General features: G+C 48.0%; 1 protein-coding gene across 3 annotated transcripts in view; it reads left to right on the plus strand.

Annotated features, from left to right (window-relative positions):
• The window catches only part of Slc6a6 (solute carrier family 6 member 6), a 75,508-nt gene extending 65,112 nt beyond the window's left edge, over positions 1-10,396 (plus strand). For all 3 annotated transcript variants that reach the window (XM_041679647.1, XM_041679655.1, XM_041679664.1), the window contains 5 exons: positions 8-145; positions 1,131-1,233; positions 1,687-1,787; positions 3,657-3,827; positions 6,348-10,396. In XM_041679647.1, the coding sequence (XP_041535581.1) occupies positions 8-145; positions 1,131-1,233; positions 1,687-1,787; positions 3,657-3,827; positions 6,348-6,488 (654 nt within the window). In that variant the 3' untranslated portion in view covers positions 6,489-10,396. The remainder of the gene's footprint in view (positions 1-7; positions 146-1,130; positions 1,234-1,686; positions 1,788-3,656; positions 3,828-6,347) is intronic.
• Positions 10,397-14,558: the final 4,162 nt, after the last annotated feature.

Here is a 14,558-nt window from a genome sequence, read left to right on the forward strand (position 1 = left end):
CCGTCAGTTTGTTGAAGTCGAAGGACAGATCACATCCTTGGTTGATCTTTACCCGTCCTTCCTAAGGAAGGGTTATCGTCGGGAAATCTTCATCGCCATCGTGTGTAGCATCAGCTACCTGCTGGGGCTGACGATGGTGACGGAGGTAGGTGGCATGAGGGATTTCCCTTCATTCATTTGGATTGAGTGCCCAGCCACCTTCTCAAGGCCACAAGAGGGGCAGCTGGGAGGGGGGTACTTGCTGTACTCCTTTCGGATTGCCCCCCCCCCCAATCCTTGATCTATTCAGCTCTCAGTGGCCATGTAGCTTCCCCCACACTCCCTTTTTGAGATGCTGTGGTCAAACCAAGGCCCTGGCACTTGTGTGGCAAGTACTATACCATTTGTGTGGTTGTCTGCTGAATAGAGCATCCACTATGCCCAGAGGGCTGGAACTGTACTTCGACTAGGAGGAGGAGACACCAGGAACGGAAGGGAACAGGAGGATTGAAGGCTAGAGATTGCAGTGACTGGAGAAAGGACAGATAAGCGGGATGAGCCCCCAAATACTGACCTACCTGAGTTCTCTAGGAGAAGGTTGTCAATCATTAGCCCAGACCCTATTCAGGCCTTCACCTCTTTTCTTTACCAGAAGGAGAAACTTTGAGGGAAGTGCTTGTGAGAACATCCTTCCAAAGTCAGATAGCGTCCACTCACCAAGCAGGAGTTCCCTGGACTTGGTCACACTTGGCTTTTAAGCCCACCTGTGTATATAGATTTCTGTGACCCTTTGTGTTGTAAGACACAAAGTCTATGTTCTCCCCCAACCCTGTGTGTTTTGCCAAACATGAAGTTGAATTTGTTATATAGCCCTAACTGGCCTTGAACTCACAGAAATTCACCTGCCTTGGCCTCTAGAGTATTTGTTGTAAGTGCTGTGAGCCCCCACACTTAGCCCCGAATATCATATTCTTCTCCCTCCGATTCCTCTTTTTCTTTTCTTCATAACCTGTATTTAATCATCCTAGCTTTTGCGCATTTTTCTTTAGAATTAAAAAAAAATGTTGATTTGCATAGCCCTTTATATATGAGGGGAACTGGAGATCACATAACAAACCAACTTTATCTTTGATTTTTTTTTCCCCTCACAGGGTGGCATGTATGTGTTTCAACTCTTTGACTACTATGCAGCTAGTGGTGTATGCCTTTTGTGGGTTGCATTCTTTGAATGTTTTGTTATTGCCTGGATATATGGTGAGTATAATTGCGTACACATCCTTTTTCAAGCTGTTCATTTGGTCAGAGAATTTAATGGAAAAATTTCCTTTGCCCAAAATGTTCACTCTGGGAGGCCCCTTGAGCGTCTCACAGATAATCCCACTGGAAGCACAAGGTGGGAACATATGTGGCTATAAATATAACACCATCACTCCAGAGCCTGTAATGACCTACTCTTTGGCCTAGAAACGGTCCACTTTGACCTCTTAGATATCTGAGGTCGGCCACACTGAGATGTGGGCTCTGTCTAAGATTTGCAGCAAAATACAGGCACCCAACTGCATCGAAGTGGCAAGCTGCCTTAGACACCCCTGACCATGCTTGGTGGTGTTAGAGGTCCCCAGGTGACCCCCGCTGCACTGTTCCCCAGGGCTGTTCTGGCTTTGGCCAATGTGTCACCTGAGCCTCACACACTGCTGTCTCTCATAGGCGGTGATAACTTATATGACGGTATTGAGGACATGATTGGCTATCGGCCTGGGCCCTGGATGAAGTACAGCTGGGCTGTCATCACTCCAGCTCTCTGTGTTGTAAGTCTCACCCAGTCTGACAAGTCTCCCTTTAAGAGCCTGCCTTCTCTTTAGCATCTCCTAGGTGTGGGCTTTGACCAAGCCAGCTTCAGCTATACCAGAGAGGGGTGGGCAGGTTGCTCTTTGTTGCCTGGTTAGGAAGGGTTTTGTAGGACCATAAGAGTTTGTGAAGAAGAGGAAACAGGAAGGGCAGTCCCACTAGGCCAGGCTGCTCCCCTTTGCCCACCACCTTGGAACCGGCCTTGATGTTTGCATGGGCACCTTCAGCAAGATCCCTCTCTAAGACTCTGCTTATGGGATCCATTGAATTCTCACAGTCCATCCTGGCCCACGCCCTAGGAACCCAAGTGTGTGCTATTCCTGGTAGCACCCTGAGTCCATATGGCCTTCATTTTAGAACCAGTGCTTAGAGATTAATGGGTCCCCTTTCCTGTGACCTCTACTCCCAGGCCAGACCGAGTAGACATGCTAATTCACTTCTCTATCTGGGCCTCAGTTTCCCCACTTCCGTGACAAGGACACCCTGACATGGGACTTCAGTGGCAGGTGACAGTTTAGAATCTGATGAGCGTGACTGTGGTTCTCAACACACATCCCCCAACAAAGTCAAGAGATCACAAACGGGGGGCCCCACCCAGGTAGAGACACAGTCAGCCAGGCTCAGGCCAGCCCTGCCATTCTCAATCACCCAGGCTTATGCGTGGGGTCCCTCTCACATTGACTCCCAGTCTCCTTCTCTCTCCTCTCTGGAGAGTTGCCTGGAACAGAGGTGGACTGTACTCTGAGGCAGATTGAGGCTCCTTGCTGGAAAAGCTAGGTAGCGACTAGAGCCGATGGGGTTCTCTTTACCTAAGCCCCGGCTTTCTAGGCAGAAAACATCAGAGAAAGGTAGGGTCCCGTGGACCATCTGCCCTCACCCTGCGCCACTCTGTCCCGTCTGACCTTGTTGTTAGTCAGTGAGCAGCTGATTGAGTTCACCCATGACCCTCCCTGGGGTGCCTCCTGGCAGTCCCCCAGGAGGCCCTCTCAAAGGCAAAGGTGGACTCTGCACAACTTTAGGGTCCAGGGTTCACCCCACCCTACTCTTTCTTCAGGATCAAGGCCAGGTCCACACCCTGTCACTTGGACCAGACCTGGTGACCAGTGTACAGAGAGGTGATGGCATTGAGGTTGCTGGTTTCTGGCTCTCAGCCATGCCTTTGATGTTTATGGAGCATTTGCTGGGTATGCCCAAAGCTGCAGCTGTTAAAGATAAGAAAGATGCTCCGGGGCAGTGGTCCTCAACCTTCCTCATGCTGCGACCCCTTGAGACAGTGCCTCATGCTGTGGCGACCCCAGCCATAAGATTACTTTCATTGCTACTTCATAACTGTAATTTTGCTACTCTTAGGAATTGCAGTGTAAATATCTGTATTTTCCAGTGTGAAAGGGTTGTTTGATACCCTTCCCCCCAAAGGGGTTACGATCCACAGATTGAACTTTGGGTATCAGGGCTTCTGGAGGAAAAAAGCTGGGGTCTGGGCAAGCAAGGCCAGTGTGTTGGAGCAGAAGTAGGGTGAAAAATGAAGAAAAAGGGACAGGCAGGGGGAACAGCCTGTGTTAAGGTCCCGGGCACATGCTAAAGAGTTAGAAAGAGTCCTGAGGGGTGGGGGCAGATGACAAAGGAGGAGATCATAGCTGTGAGCTGATATGGTTGGTTGCAAAGGACCTGGCAAGCCAGGGAAGGACATGGAACAAGTGGTTTGGCCAGATTTGCCCTAGAGAGCCCTATAAGGGATAATATTGCCCCATGTCCATAGTAAGGATAGGGGAGAGGCCCTGCCCCGGGAAAGGCCCATGCCACTCTCTGACTGCCCCATCTCTCCACAGGGATGTTTCGTCTTCTCTCTTGTCAAGTATGTACCCCTGACCTACAACAAAGTCTACGTGTACCCGGATTGGGCAATTGGGCTGGGCTGGGCCCTGGCCCTTTCCTCCATGGTGTGTATCCCCTTGGTCATTCTCATCTTCCTCTGCCGGACGGAGGGACCGCTCCGCGTGGTGAGCATGGGACGTGGGCGATGGGGGGTGGCAGACCACCAATGCCAGTTTCTGTGTGACCCTCTCCGAGTCCCTGGTCTTCTCTCACTGCACAAAAGGCAGGGGTGTGCTATTTGCAAGCAGAGATAGGTGCCATTCACCTGGGAGGAGACTTTGTGGTGACATTTGAAGTGGACCATGGACTTAAGAGGACAGTACCCAACATAATATGAGATAGAATATGGTCCTGGTATCAGATACAGAGGATTACTGGTCAGGCTAGAGAGAGGACAATGGCCTCACGTGCTAAGCTAAAGGCTGTGGGATCTCTGTTCTGAGTCAGGACAGGAGATGGACTCTGGAGAGGAAACCCAGCACTCCCCCCCCCCATTGCCCTCCTCCCATGCTACCCTTTGTGCTGGGGTGTGCCATCCTGTCCCACTGCCCTGCATCTCGCCTTTAGGACTGTCTGCTTGTCTCCTCATGGTGCCCCTTCCCTGCCCCCAGCCTCCTCAGGAATTCTTCCCACAATGTGGGAGCCTCCAGGCCTGGCAGTCCCCTGCTCTTTCCACGAAATCCCTTTCTCAGAATCTACTTTAACCTTTGTGCCTGGGCTGGCTCCAAGGCCCCACAGTTTTATTCTGAGCTGTTTTTATTCTCTTACAAAAAGAATCTGGAGCCAGGATGTCCTGGGGCTCTGGCTCCCCTCTGGCCTGGCCCAGGCTTCTTCCCTTAGAGGGGGCTGTGTTGGTTGGGAGAGAAGAGAAGAGACAGGGAAGGAGCCGGGGGTGCATGCTGGTCTGAGGCCCTGAGACTCCTAGAGAGTAGAGGATTGGGGCTAGGACCCAGCTCTCCTACTATTAAACCAGAGTCTAAATCCCTCTGTATTGTTAGTGATGAAACACTAGATCCCAGGCCAGACAGGCTGTGCAGCATCTGCTCTGAGCCCTCCAGGTGGCCCCTAGTGCCCTGAGCCAACCTGGGTTACTACCCTAGAGGGTTATTACCACCCAAATATGAGTTAGTTGAATATGGTAGGAGTTTCTAGAGGTTTGCTCAGGTTAGACAACTTTTATAGCAGTCATTAAGTTGGCGTGGGGGTCTCTTGAAATCCCAGGTGTCTTTTGAGACAGTGTCTGAATCTATAGCCTGAGCTGGTCTAAAATTCACTATATAGTCCAGTTTGGCTCAAATACACAGCCCTTTTGGCTCAGCCTCCCTAGTGCTGGGGTGTGGGTAGAAGGCCCACTGTCTGGCTCAAGGCCTGATTTTAAGAGGCAGGTCTGGCCTATGTGCAGACAGGTTCCTTCAGAATGAGCTACTGAGGGAGTGAGGAGCAGCAGCGGGGGAGGGGACAGGGGGAGGAGGTCTCCCACAGCTACAGTGAGCTGCAGCCGGTTAGGCAGCACCAACTGTCCAGGTGGCTTCCGAGTTGTGAGGTAGCTAGTGGCACACCCGGATCTCCAGCCCTCCCAGGATTCCAGAGCTAGCTGAGCTTCCCATGTAGACATCCCCCGTGGCTACAAGTGACAGGTGCCACTTTGCCACATTGCAGATGGAACCCGATATTCCAATGCAGGGGAAGCAGGGTTGAAGCCGAGCAGGCAGGCTAGGTCTATGGGGAGATTTGTTGGCCTGCTTAGAGCAGCTCAGGTGTTTGTAGGACCAGGTCTTGTGTTTTTTGTTGATTTGTTTGTTTTTGTTTTTTTTTTTTTCCAAGAGAATGTGGAAATGTGGATTCTCAAGTGAAATAATGTCTTTGAAAGATTCTTTGGCAATGCCAGGGAAAACTCAAGTCCACACACCTATGCAGGCTTTAAGTGGCTTTTCCGGCTGTCAATAGTTGAATGTAAATACCTAGGAGGGCCTTTTCTTCCCCTCTTGTTCCCTCCCGCTCAACCACTGGCCCACTTGGCAGGAAGTGGGCAGAAGGTGGGAGGTAGGAGCCAAGTTCCATTCCCAGCTCTGCTAATAACTTCCTGGAGTCGCTGGAGGGGACTCTTTCCTCACCGATTCCATGATCAGTCACCACACTGGGAAGTCTGGGCTCCATGCCTAGAGGATCTAAGGAATTTCCCTGCTGTCTGAGGAGCCCTCCCTGCAGTGGACTCTCAACCCTGCAGGGAAGGGACTACCTGTGAGGAACTGCCTCCCGGAAGCAGGAAACACAGGCTCTGGGAGGCCAAGGGGTCCAACTTTCTCCTCGGAGAAGGTGGGGCCTTAGGTTAGTAACCTAACCCAAGTCAAAGCAACCAGGGTGAATAAACCACAGGGAGACACAACTCAGCTCCTCAGGGAAAGTTCCTATGCGTTGAGTTGTGTGGGGCCTGTCTTTAAGCATGTGTGCAGAGGTTGGCTGTAGAAACCACTGTACATTGGGGGGCCATTCCCCTCCATTTCCAAAAACTAACAAAAGGCCCAGAGCAAGTGGCTGTTGGCCAAATATCACACAGCAAGCACCCTGGGGTATTCAAGAGATAGGTGGAGAAGAACCCCTTGGGTCCCCTATTGACCCCTCCTCATCTTTTTTTTTTTTAACAGAGAATCAAATACCTGATCACCCCCAGAGAGCCCAACCGCTGGGCTGTGGAACGTGAGGGGGCCACGCCCTTCAACTCCCGCTCCCTCATGAACGGCACGCTCATGAAACCCAGCCACGTCATTGTGGAGACCATGATGTGAGGTCCGGGTCATGCCACGGGCGCCGCTTTCCTGCTGTTTACTAACGTTAGATTCTCATAGGACCAGGTTTACAGAGCTTTATATTTGTACTAGGATTTTTTTTTAATTGTCACAGAAAATGTTACTCTATGTGTATGTGTGAGTGTCACGTATATGTCTGTATATGTGTATTTTGTTTTGATTCTGGGGACATTTTGTACAAAAAGAACCCACGGGCCTAAGTCCTGGGGAGAGGATGGACTTTCTTATTGATTTTGATGTATTTTATGGGAACTTGGTAAAATTTTCATTGTATTTTTTTTTAACATATAACTATATATACTTAGAGTCTGTCATACACTTTACCACTTGAAACGGTTTTGCCAGCAATGGATCTCATTTTCAAAAGCAATTCTTCGGTGCTTATATAGCTGGCAGAAAGTTCTGCCCAAAAACCAACAAAAAAAGAAAGAAAAAAACCCTAAATGCTGGGTGGAATTTTTTCTATCATGGTGGTTACATCTTCAAGCAAGGTTTAGTCCCTTCTGGGCTGGTTCAGGAGGAAGAATACAGCTGAGGAGAGGGAGCCCCCCACTAGCTGAACAGACCTGAGGGGCAGGAGAAAGCAGGGCTGTGGGGAGAACCCACAAGAAAGATGCCAAAATAATAGCCCCACCCTCAGCATGAAGGATTGAGCCTAAGAGCAGCTGAAGCCATTGTACCAGGGCCAAACCCCTCCCTTTTATTTTGAAGTAGAGGGTGGGTAGTCAGTGGGGTTGTCTGAACCACCATGGGTCTTAGAGGCAGGAATGGGAAGTCTGAACGGCAGATGAGAATAAGGCTGGGAGCCTCAGCACGCTTAGACAGAAGCCTCAGCCTTTCTGGCGCATTCAACACAGTCGCCCGAGGCCAGTCCACAGGAGCTGCCAGGGCACACACAAGAAGAGGCTGTTGTATTTGAATGGAGTGGTGGTGGGTGGGGGTCAGGGCGTTCCCCAAGCAGAATGCATTTTGGTGAGGGCCTGGAGAGAAGTCAGTGGACCAAAGGATTTTAGTAGCTCAGGAGGGTGAGTGTACCCCAGACTGGCAAGTGTACCCCAGGAGGATACTTTCCTCCCTTGCCTCATGACAAACCCTTGTTAAAGATGCCACCCTACAGCCATCCAGCTCCGGGCACAGAACGCTCGGAGTGGCTATAGACGCTGGATCTTAAAGGATTTAAGTTCAATTACAGAGCCAACTTGGTAGTGACCTCAGATCTTGTTCCCAAGCCACTGCCGTGACTGTTGGACAGGTGTTTGCCCCCAGAGAGAAGAGAAAGGGAAATTTTGTAGGTTGAGGTTGTCTCCACAGAGAGGCCGCCAATGCCCCAGAGCTGGCTGACCTCAGGCAGGGCTGTTTCCTTCTGAACCAGGAGAGGGCGCTACACCTTCACCCCCAGCCTCCACTGGGCCCAACTGTGCCATCCTGAACCTCTTTGACAAATGTACACATTTCTCTGTCTCCAAAGCAATGTACTCTGCCAAGTGACCCTCCAGTCCTCTTCCAGTGGTTGTTCAGTCAGCCACCCGTGATTCTACCGTGTTCCTGTTGTCCTGTGTATTTCTTGTGTTCTTCTGTGTGTTGGAGTTTTTTTCCCCCTGATTTTACCAATTTGTAATGTGCCCTGTTTTGTTTTGTTTGTTTGTTTGTTTTATGGAACCTTAAAAGTAACCACTGTGGGTGATTGAAGACAGGTGAAGTGTAAGGGAGAGGGGGGCTTGTCCAGCTGCGGCAGCGTCTGTGGTCATGCCCGTCTACCGCTCCCTTCCGCCAGGCACGCCATTCTGGCGAGCCTTCAGTATTTTGGGTTGGCAGACAAATGACACCATTCTGGAAATGGCCTGAGAAAGGTCTTTTTATCATTCCCAGATCAAAAAATTCTAGACCAAAGACATAGCGGGCCAAGTCCCCAGGCCCCGCCTGGATGGAAGGCCAGCCGCCTCCTGAGCCCACGCCCCAACAGTATCCCTGCACCTGTCTTCAATGCCCACCACTGTCATCCCTGGCCCTGATAGCCCTCGTGATGTTTGTCTTTCCATGTCTGCATGTAAGGAACATTTTGAAGTAGAGCTCGTGATTCTGGTCCGCCTGCCTCTTGGAGAGAGGGCTAAGCGGTCCCCCACCTAGCCCTTGCCTGGGACAGGTCAGGTGTGTCCGGCCTGTCAGCTGTGGGCAGGACACAATGCTGGATTTAGATGAGGACCAGGGTGGACCCAGGAGGACTCTCCTGGGAGATGTTATTTGGTCCCAAGACTGTTAGCCCCTGAGTGGAGGATCCCTACTGGGCACTGGACAGTCCCAGGGGGCCCTCAATCCAAGGCACTTTTTGTAAACAGAAAAACCAAGGCCTAGAGCAGGAGAGACTTGCATGTGAGCTGAGTGGAACTGGATAATTGAGTCGTTTGTAGCTCCAGGATCTCCAAGGTAGGGGCAGAAGGAAAGCAGAACCGGGGCATTGGCTAAGAACCCCCAGGCCTTCCTTGTCAACCAAAGGCCAGACTGATAAGGGCCCCTGTCCTTGCTCATGGAGCAGAGAGCCGACCCCACTTCCACCCATCCTTACTCCTGCTCACCCCAGCCCCATGCTACCCTTCCTTCCTCCCCAAAGCCTTTAGGAGCTAGGAATTGATACCTACCCCCTAACTTGTACTACAGGAAACTGAGGGCCAAAGTCAGCACTAGTGAGAAGGGCCTGAGGCACGCTACAATGGCAGGTCCTTGACCTCCATGTAGCCAAGGCTATGCAGGGAGTAGCCTGAGAAGGTTACTTTCCCTCTTGAGAAGATGATGGGAAGTTTCCCTCTACGCCCCTGGCCCCCAATCCTCATCTCCCTAACACCCGGAAAGACCATGCAGACCATGGCAAAACATGAGGAGAATGCAGCATGTGTCCCCTCTGTCCAGGAAGGGGCTTTCTGTATCCCCGGGTGCCACTGCCATGGCCGCCAGCATTCCAGCCCTGCTCCTCTGGGCGGGGCAATGCTCTAGGCAACCAGTCGAAACGGGCACCAGTCTTGATCCTCTCTCCAAGACGCAGACACCAGCCAGGAAGGCAACTTAGAGAAGGCCCCTCACAGTCCCCCTCAATCCTGAGACCCCTGTCCCTACGGACACTGTAAATACCTCTGTGTGCACACCCCTCCTCCATCAAGTCCAAACCACACACAAAACCAAACCCAGATACCCCAAGATGGAGAGGGGTGCCCTGGAAGCCAGAAGCACTGCTCCTGCCTCTCCTCCTCCATGGTGACCTCCCAATAGTTGGGTCGTCACAGGAAGCTGGTTTTCCATGTTCTTTGGGAGGGTGTAGGGGTGGTGGTGGTGGTATCATTACAGGCATGTTCTGGCATGTTCCCTGAAGGACAGAGCATCTTGTTATATATTTGGCTTCAAAATGAAATGGTAGCTCCACTTTTTTTTTTTTTAACCCAATTGATCTTTCTAATCCGTAACAACTGTGACTCTGTATTTAGCACAAGAGAAAGCTGAGAACGTGGGTTTTGCCTCCTTCAGAAATACGTCTGGCTCATCAGGACATTTTTTAAAAAACTTCAAAATATTTTTAAGATATTTTAAACTTTTGTAAAAAATAAAAAACAAAAAAACAAACACGCACATACAGACACAAAACCTGAAACCAATCAACAAGGGGAGGAGCGTTCGTGTTTGAAGGATCCTTGGTGTGTGACCTGTCTTGCAGTATACAAGCTCTGTGTATTGATGTTTAATGACGACAACCCTGCATTTTGCAGAGGTTCGTGTTTTTTTCCTCTTTTGCTTTTTAGATGAATATGTATATTGATATTTTAAATCCATCTTTGCTTTTTTTAGAGGAGTTTATAATCACCTTGTAACACAACAATAAACATTTCCTTTTTAAAATCCAAGAACGTGTGGTGGTGTGTTTTGGAGCAGTGTGTTCACCTCTATATTTTGGCAGACACTGTACAGTTTATAAAGGGATTTCACTGGGGCTGGAGAGATGGCTCAGCTGTTCAGACCATTTGCTGACCTGGCATTTTGAGACAGGGTCTCTCAGTAGCTTGAGGCTGGCTAATTAGAATAGGCCGTCCTGTGAGCCCTAGGGATTCATTTGTCTCCTCCCCAGCTAGGGCATTGCAAGAACTGGCTTTTAATAAACAGTTATATGGTGGAGTGGTATGTGCATGTGAGTGCAGTGCCCACAGGGGCCAGAAGAGAACATCAGAGCCCCCAACAGGTAGTTGTGAGCTGCCGTGTGGTACTGGAACCGAAACCAGTCTCCTGGGAAAGCAGCAGGAGCTCTCAACCCCCTAAACTGTTCTCTAGCCCCTGCATGGCAAATTCGGATGGGTTTTGAGGATCAAACTCTGGTCATCACGCTTGTAGGCCAAGCACATCATCTGTACCGAGCTGCCCTCATCCCCTTAACCTGGCACCATGACATCAAAGAGCCACATTGTTACACTTTGTTATTAAGTCTCCATACCTTACAAGAGTGTCTGTTTCCTAAGCTTAATGTATCCTCCAAACCATGTTTGAACTTGTAACCGCATGAAGTATGGGGATCTCTTTTGTCTTGCCAAACTCCTAAACCTCTGCTATATGGCTACCCTTTTGCCTAAAGAAAATGTGTCTTCCCTGATACCTTCATGACTCCCCTAACACATGATGGATTCCTACACTTATCTACCCCACAGGCAACCTTTGAGCCCTGAGTCCCAACTCTTCTGTCCAGGTGCTAACAGCCAATTATCTCAATACCTGTTTTCTATCAACCCTAACCCCTCCCCAAAAAGGAACGTTAGAAACCAGTGAGGGACTGCTTTTTCCAAAAAATGCCAGTTTTGGGAGAAGCAGTTGGCTGGCCAGTTCTACATACAGCTTCCTTTAATCAGACAGTAGTGGAACTGGGTGGTTGCCCCCCAGTTCTAATAGTGCCTTTATCTTAGTTGTTAATCCAGTTCTGATTTTAGAGCATTTTGGATTTCAGGTCCTCATATAAAGGATGTGCTGTGGATTTGTCACTCAAATTGGTTTAATAAAACATTGACTGGCCAGTCCAGGAAGGAAGTATAGGCAGGGCAACCAAACTAAGGATGCTGGGAGGAAAAACGGTGGAGTGGAGAAAAATGCCAGTCAGCCACCGAGGAAGCAGGATGTGTAAGAAATGAGATAACAAGCCATGAGCCACATGGCATAGCATAAATAAGAAATATGGGTTAATTTAAATATAAGAGTTAAGTAGTAATAGCCTGAGCTATTCGAACATTTGTAATTTATATTAAGTCTTTAAGTCAGTTTTTGGAAAGCAGTTCCCAGTTATTTGGGAGCAGGAGGTCGGGACAGGAAAATCCCACCTACAAATAGCACCCATTATCAGAGTAGATTCACATAAGACCTAAAGAAAGCTTAAATAAAAACAGTTATTTGTTATCATTTAAAGAGGATTGGTTACAAATTGTTATTGGTCATAGTCGGGAAAAAAGCTAAACAAAGGAGTTAAATCAAAAACTTCCTTCTAAAAGAAAAAAGGGGATATGATATAGAAGTGATAGAATAAAAGTTTAGATTATTGAAACTACTTTAATCCAAACAACAACTATTAATCTTAAATATTTTACATTGGTATAGATTTTGATTTGTTGATATAAATTTAAAGTTAATTTTATTATAATGTATGCATATTTCCTTTCTTTCTTTGGTTTTTTGAGACAGTGTTTCTCTCTTGCATTGGGGCCTGTCCTGGAACTAGCTTTTGTAGACCAGGCTGGCCTCGAACTCAGAGATCCACTTGCCTCCCGAGTGCTGGAATTAAAGGCATGCACCACCACCACCTGGTATACTGTATGCATATTTCTACTCTTGTTTAAGGTATTGTGTTTATGCAGCTCATTTAAAAATGTAATATATAATTTAAAAAACCAGATTACTAGTTATCTATAATAGTCAAACTTATAGTTATGTTAGGTATGTTTTCAAGGTCATATATAGATATATTTAGATAGATGGTCTTCAAACACTTTAAAGATCTACAAAATATGGATTTAATACGTTTAATAACTTAAGGCTTTTCATGACAGTGAGACATGTCTGCTCCTGGCAGTACCAATCTACTTCAGAGAAGATGATGGGTACTGAAGAAACTCTGTAGGGAGTTTGCTTTCTTTATTGTAAAAACTAGCCATTTGTGCAAGAAACTGCCCTTGCCTCAGTTACTGACACGTATTATCCAAACTGGACCAATGGGACGCAAAACAAAGTGACTGCCAAACTTTGCTGAGACAAGGTATGACAGTCCTTCAAAATTCCTTGCCATTCAGGGAAATCTGTCAGTTATTCTAGCCTGCAGGCCAAAAATGGATGCCCCAGCATTGCAGAGGAACCTTGGGTGACCGTCCAGATGTTTCTGTCATTTCTTATATTTTTTGAAGTTGCTTGCTTTGTGCTTCCTATTTACTCAAGCAATATTATTTCCTTCTCAGGTCTTTGATAGAGTTGAAGAATAGATAGTTATACTTTTCTTTAGTTATCATAAAAGGTAAATTAGGTACAAAACTTTGGACTCACAAAGATGAGAGAGATAATAGAATATTTCTTTAATTTTGCCAAATACGAATGGACTAGATATTGTAGCTATAATTCTTACTTAGTAACTGTTTTTGTTGTATATAATTTTACTATGTTAAAATTAAAACCCTTTTTAGTTAGACCAATGGGGGAAATGCTGTGGAATACACTTTAAAGATTTGTTACTCAAATTGGTTTAATAAAACATTGACTGGCTGGTAGTCAGGCAGGAAATATAGGTGGGACAACCAAACTAAGGATGCTGGGAGAAAGAAGGGAGGAGTCAAAAGAGATGCCAGTCAGTCTCTAGGAAAGCAGGGTGTGCAGAAAATGAAGTAACAAGGCATGAACCCCAAGGCAAAACACAGATAAGAAATATGGGGTAATTTAAATGTAAGAGGTAGTAACAAGCATGAGCTATTGGCCAAGCATTTATAATTTATATTAAACCTCCAAGCCAGTCATTTGGGAAGCAGTTCCCAGTTATTTGGGAGCAGGAGGGCGGGACAGGAAATTTTAACTTACAAGAAAGTACCCTGGATTAGCAGAGGTAAAAACCGCTGAGAGGAAGTTCACAGACTGGGTTTGCTCCAGAGTACATAGACTTCCCAGCCAGATCTTGGGCAGGTGGGGACTATGGGTCTGCTCTAACTGGTTTCATAGACGTGTCAGAATAAAGGAGCAGCTCATCACCATGTTTCTGCTGCCTTTTTTGATGACCTTTGTCCACCTCCCTCCCTCCATGTGTCTGAGTCAATTGGCTTGTGTTTGAATCCTGGATCTACCCTATACTACCTGTGTGCCTCTAAGCAAGTTACTTAACCTCTCAGAGTTCTGGTCCCTCCTCTGTAATGTGTAGAGAGAGTCCTTTCCTGAAGGCTGCTAGGAGGATCTCACCTATTCTTACAAAGTGCTCAGAGCTGTACTTGACATATAGGCTGTGTGAATGGTAGTGACCCTCATTTCTACCTCCGCCCCTCCCCCCACCTCCTGAGATAGTGAGCTCACTGACACCCTGAAGGACAGCTTCTCTTTGCCTATAGATCTGAAAGTTTTCCCTCCTCATGGACCTGGGCCCTATGCTCTGTACCCCAGAGCCAGTGAGCTTACCTTGCCCCAGGTCCTCAAAACTTAGGAGCAACAGCCAGACCTTCGGGTTATCCACCTGGCACCTTCCTTCACAAATGCCCAAGATTCCTAGGTTACACAGACTAAGGCATGTCCCACCCCACAATTTCCAGTGCCACCACCCACTTGGGACCGTAAAACCTGCCAGACTCATTCATAGCACAGGTCCTTTTCACTTGCCCCCCCCCCCCCAACAGGGACACTTCCTCCAGGTCTTAACTGGACTGGTTTCTGTCCTACAATTCTTATTGCGACTATCCCTCCTTCAGAGGAGCCCTTCCTGGGTTGCAGATCTCATTACCCTGTTCCAATAGGTAGTGTTTTCTCCACTGTTCTTTATGCCTTCTACAAAGACTCTTTATGACCAGTTCA

This window comes from Microtus oregoni, unplaced genomic scaffold (genome assembly GCF_018167655.1).
Source record: "Microtus oregoni isolate MIOR12 unplaced genomic scaffold, Mior012 000002F_ref0000024, whole genome shotgun sequence".
Lineage (NCBI taxonomy): Eukaryota > Metazoa > Chordata > Mammalia > Rodentia > Cricetidae > Microtus > Microtus oregoni.